Source organism: Erpetoichthys calabaricus, chromosome 3 (assembly GCF_900747795.2).
Source record: "Erpetoichthys calabaricus chromosome 3, fErpCal1.3, whole genome shotgun sequence".
In the NCBI taxonomy this organism is placed as follows: Eukaryota; Metazoa; Chordata; class Cladistia; order Polypteriformes; family Polypteridae; genus Erpetoichthys; species Erpetoichthys calabaricus.
Window position 1 is genome coordinate 240,520,916 of NC_041396.2, and position 6,067 is coordinate 240,526,982.

Below are 6,067 nucleotides of genomic sequence, written 5' to 3' on the forward strand. Positions count from 1 at the left end.
TTCACTCTTCTGTAAACTTCTGAGGTACTTAATATTCAAGACTAATAATTGTAATTGTTGCTCTGCGTTTAGTTTTCATAAAGATTTCTTACTGTACTTATGCTGTACAGAATCCATTATTAAGTATAGATTGACTGACAAAAATGACAATTTTATCCAATTAAAATGAATTAAAATTAATTTTAATTGATTACAGAAACATTCTGCTCTTTGACTTTGACATTATAATAAAGAAATCCAAAAATGTTATTTAGTTAAACTTGTGGTTACATGACGAAAAAAAAGTGATACTTTTTGATAATCAGAAATATGCAATAATATTCTTCAAACATTGTCTAATTTCACATTGTATAGGGTAATGGTATCAGAATTTATATCACAATCTTATTTTTCATTTATGAAAGTAAATTTATGTGATTATTTATTTGGAAAAGACTCTTGAAACAATGATTTACAGAGTGTTTTAAAGTGTACAGCAGTTATCAACACTAAGATGTCAATTACAAGCACATTAATGACACAGAAAAGAAATAAACAAAAATATAATATAGCTAAGCACTAGCACATTTTTTTCATTTGATATTAGAATTTAAAAAAAATCTATACTACTAAATAAAGAAAGAAAAAACATAAACTAAAATTGTGGAGGAGGGTGCCATCCTTTGCTTTATATTAATATATATTAAAAAGTATTAAAAAATAACAAAATAGAAAGCTTCCAATCTTTTACAACACTCTCATGTTATGCTTAAATATAAAGTAATGTAATTTATATTTTGATATTCACAGTAGGTTTCATCAAAGACCACTTTACCCAAATTACTTAAACTATTGCATTAGTATTTGTGATTTCCTTTAGAAACAATTTTTCAGTGTTTTGAGAAGCTGAGAGGCTGTCTCTTATGTTCATGTAGGACTGATATAATGTCTTAATGGACAGTTTGATTGAAACAAATGGCAAAGCTCAGTTCAGTTCTTTCAGGTGAATAGCCAGGCATGTAAGCAATGATCTGAACATACAAGCTGTTAGGTGTTTTACACAGTTCAAAGAGCAGAACAGAAAGAAGTTGTAAGCAGAGTCCTATTCCTAAATCATTTGTTCATGTGCTGGAGCGCATTACTCTTAGTAGGTAGTTCCTTTAATGTCTTAAAAGATGGCACCCATCTTTTTTTTTAATGGCAGCTGTGATGACATCACATGTCACACAACATGTTAATAGAGCATCAGGCAATGCCCTTGATCTATAATCTAAAAATGGCCATGGCCATAAGCAATGTCACCAAAGTAATGATAAAAATGTAATCGAAAGCTATTCATACTTTGAAAACAAAAAGAAATACATAAATGAGTCAGCAACACATCCCTGACATTATCCCAAGAGCATCATGTGTAACACAGGAAGGGAGAGGACACTCTCATGCATACATACTTCCACTTTAACTTTAATTAATTACATTTTATAACAGATATGTAATTCTGTGAAGCTAAACTTCATCATGTATGATAATGCAGAATTTTAGGAGTACATTTGAACATGCTCTTAACTTTAATTTAACATCTTGGTTTTAGTGATTTTGTTTTTTCTTCGAGAAAATTTGAATGAGTTTGACCATCTCTGTTGCTTAAATTACTTTTTGGTCATATTCCAGTTTTGTCCAAATGCAATGCATAAATCACCCCCAACTAACTCCACTACATTGTTTCTTTTTTATAATATCAAATACTCTTTAGTGGCCTGCTTCTGTACTACAGATATGTTAAATCCAACAATTCAAGCATTGTGTCATGATGGTTTGCATTGCAGAATGATCCTTCATACATCTGAGATCTTCATTTCCCTGTCTATTTATGATTCCAAAGACCTGCTGTAGAAGCTTTAGAGAAAATCATTTTTAAATTTTGCCACTACTACCTGGATCTCTTTCTATAGACATTATCTTGAATTTGTGTATGTATGTCTGAATGTCTTTTATATTCAGCCTGACTTCTCTGTTGTTTATCGTGTTATACTGTGTGGTCACTTTTAGCATTTAGTCTGCATTTAATTCTAATTATTATGTGTATTCAAGGGTCTTGTGCTTTAACCAAGTATAGTGTATATTGGTTATATGTGTATTTTGGTAATATCTTTGCTAAAATGTACTTTATAAAAAGTAATTGAATCCTTATTTTTAATTTTTAAAATTTTATGAAGAGTTACTTCACTAATAATTATGGATTGGTTCATAATTTTATGCTTTTTTCCTATTATACATTAATTTATTTGTATATTACATTTTATTTTTCTGGGAAGAGATTTATAAGTGAGGAATCATGCTGTAGTATTTTAAATGTCAAAATAAGCTTCAGTGCTTTTCGAAACCATGGATAAAATAGTCCATAAATTATAGGATTAAATGCAGAATTAAAGTAAGCCAACCAGCCAAAAATATCAACCACTAACGGAGATGAAGAAACATCAGAAACTGAAGTAAAAAGATTATTAAAACAATATGGTGACCAGCATAATATGAAAACACTTACCACAATGCCTAGAGTCTTGGTAGCTTTGTTGTCTATTTTTTGATTTTCTGCATTTCTTTTCCTTTCACCTGTAAGCTTTTGATGCACTAAATGGTGTATTGCTCTGGCATGTTGCCTTGCAACAATAAAAATTTTAGAATACAAGCTTATCATTACAGAAAATGGGAGACAAAATGTGAAGAGAGTATCCAGTAAGCCCCAAAGTGCATTTAGCAGTATCATGCAGTCACCAGGACACAGATTATATACCTCAATTCCATCAGAATTTCCCCTGAAATATAGAAGTCCACTTGAATACAGAATTGGGATTATCCAGCCTATGGCAATAAACATCCAAACAGTAGAAACTGTAATTTTACTGGGGTAATGCATAGGATCACAAACAGCATGATAGCGATCAATGGCGATGAAAACTAAATGAAAAACAGAAACTGCGCATAAAACTACATCTACAAATGAATACATGATACATACAGTGCTTCCAAAGAACCAGCATGTTTCTACTGATCGAACCATTACAAGTGGCATTGAAAACAGTCCCAAAAATAAATCTGCCACTGCCAGTGAAAGTACAAGAAGATTAGTTGGTGTGCGAAGCTGTTTAAAATGAGAGATGGAAATAATTACAACTAAATTGCCACCTACAGTTACAAGAATTGCAGTTGAAAAGAAGCAATATAGGGCAGCATAGGCCACTTTGGTCCGAACTTCCTTCGGACACGAAATGTTTTCTGACTGAAAGCAGTACTGTAGTGGTTCATCATTCTGCACCTCCGTAAAATTCATAGTCCTCACTCTTTTTGGCACAAACTATTAATGGACTGTGCATTAGGTATGTTTCCTATTATACTGAAGAATAACTCTACATTATAAGAACAACTGCAGACTCTCTCTGGTGAAATCTTTGTCTCAGAGTCATCGTCTGCTGAGAATTCAGTGTTAGGCATGAAATATTCCCTGTAGCATTCTGTGTACAAAACAGATGGTGTTTATGCTCATTCACAACAAATATTTACTTATCATTTTATATTAAGAAAGTGTTTATTTGCAATTAGGAAACATGGTTATTTATTATTTTAACATTTTGAGCTGCATAAAAATATATTAATTGATAAAATGTCTTAATAAAAATAGCACATGTAGTATGTTTAGTTGTAAAGAATTAAGTCCTCATAATGTTACTTAACTTGAATGTTAAACTAACCCATTAAAGGTAATTTGTTTGTCCTTGTGTTACACTAAATATAATTCTTTCTTTATTCATGAATTTTCAGTTCTCTTTAATATGACATGTTTGTCATTGCTGGAAAAGTTCATTTTCATTTAGGGAAGATTTACAGCTCAAAACCAAAGAAATTCTTGAGGATGTTTCTTTGGTCTTACTCAGCATATTGCACAACCAAGGTCACACATTAGATTGAGTCATTTTGAAGGAATTTCACATAGATAGATAGATAGATAGACAGACAGACAGACAGACAGACAGACAGACAGACAGACAGACAGACAGACAGATAGATAGATAGATAGATAGATAGATAGATAGATAGAGTTGGCGAAGGTGGATAAGTTTAAATACTTTGGATCAACAGTAGAGAGTAATGGGGATTGTGGAAGAGAGGTGAAAAAGAGAGTGCAGGCAGGGTGGAATGGGTGGAGAAGAGTGACAGGAGTAATTTGTGACAGTGAGGAAGAGAAAACATTATTAACTGTAATGATTATATTTAATTACCTCATACATGCCAAGGACTGTATTTTGTATTAATCATGCTGCAGAGATCTATATGATTTTTTACTTCTATATGGTTTGATCTTCATTTAGTTAGAAAAGGAATTAAGTTTATGCACAGAATATGAGACTGGTTTACATTCTTTTATGTGAAAATGCTGACCTCTTGATACTAACAGAACATCCTGTGATATTATAAAACAATGTGATCGTTTTCTTCACTCTTGCTTAAAAATATAAGATAAAAATGTCATTTATGAATTAATAAATACGGATTATTCATCTAATCAAACAAATATAATCAAATGAAGATATTAAAGTTATAAGAATGTAATCTCTTTATAACTAATGTAATGGGGAATAAGAAACTGCTTAAATTGGGTTTGTGTGTGTCTACTGAGAAGGGGACATTCCTTAGAAAATGCGAGCGCCTGGTTGTTCTTTGTTATGGTATACTCCTGTTTGTCATAAATTAAGATGTAGCCTGTAATCTGTGTATGACCTCAAAATGAACTGTTATGTTTTTTTTCTGTTCTCTCTTTTGCTAATGAACAAGCTAGGGGATAAAAGAGTGAAATTTTTTCTTTTAGAGCAGTCTGCCTGAATCCAAATCAGTGGCACTGAGCTGAGCTGGGGTGTCAGTCTGTCTAATTCACCAAGAATAAAGAAATTGCTTTTTATTTTATTTAGATTGGTGTTTGTTTTCCCGTTGATTTCGACTTCAGCATCCACAATAGATAGATAGATAGATAGATAGAATTGGCGAAGGTGGATGTGTTTAAATACTTTGGATCAACAGTACAGAGTAATGGGGATTGTGGAAGAGAGGTGAAAAAGAGAGTGCAGGCAGGGTGGAATGGGTGGAGAAGAGTGACAGGAGTAATTTGTGACAGACGGGTATCAGCAAGAGTGAAAGGGAAGGCCTACAGGACGGTAGTGTGACCAGCTATGTTATATAGGTTGGAGATGGTGTTAAAGATGCTAAGACTTGCATTGGGTGTGACAAGGATGGATAGGATTAGAAATGAGTACATTAGAGGGTCAGCTCAAGTTGGACGGTTGGGAGACAAAGTCAGAGAGGTGAGATTGCGTTGGTTTGGACATGTGCAGAGGAGAGATGCTGGGTATATTGGGAGAAGGATGCTAAGGATAGAGCTGCCAGGGAAGAGGAAAAGAGGAAGGCCTAAGTGAAGGTTTATTGATGTGGTGAGAGAGGACATGCAGGTGATGGATGTAACAGAGCAAGATGCAGAGGACAGAAAGATATGGAAGAAGATGATCCACTGTGGCAACCCCCAACGGGAGCAGCCGGAAGAAGAAGAGGATAGATAGATAGATAGATAGATAGATAGATAGATAGATAGATAGATAGATAGATAGATAGATAGATAGATAGATAGATAGATAGATAGATAGATAGATAGATAGATAGATAGATAGATAGATAGATAGATAGATGCTGGGCTGAAGGCTGCTGCTAATACTGTACTGGCAGAAAAATATTTTAAAAATCATGAAATACAATACAATACAATATCAAATGAAACTGCTTCAAAGCAGGGCATTATTGAAAAAAAATAATCTTACAACAAATCATGACATTCTTGTACTTTGGTATAACAGCCCGAGGTGAAGGACAATCATATTTTTACAGGATGGTCAAAGGATAATTTACAAGGAAAGAAAAAACTTAAATAAGTTAAGAATAATAATGAATAAATAGCAAAAACAATTCAATACAGGCTCACATAAAATTGATATATATAATTAGTAGAAAGACAGAGTCGTGATGTATGTATACTAAAAACTAAAGA

The 6,067-nt window shown here is 32.9% G+C and overlaps 1 protein-coding gene across 1 annotated transcript; it reads right to left on the minus strand.

Annotated features, from left to right (window-relative positions):
- Positions 1 to 2,278: 2,278 nt before the first annotated feature.
- Positions 2,279 to 3,310, minus strand: LOC114649501 (trace amine-associated receptor 13c-like). Its single transcript, XM_028798991.1, has one exon. The coding sequence runs from the start codon at positions 3,308 to 3,310 to the stop codon at positions 2,279 to 2,281; it is 1,032 nt and encodes a 343-aa protein (XP_028654824.1).
- Between the last annotated feature and the right edge of the window lie 2,757 nt (positions 3,311 to 6,067).

Coding starts and splice junctions, on each gene's coding strand:
- LOC114649501 (XM_028798991.1), bottom strand. CDS start 3,310: ATGAATTTTACGGAGGTGCAGAATGATGAACCACTACAGTACTGCTTT.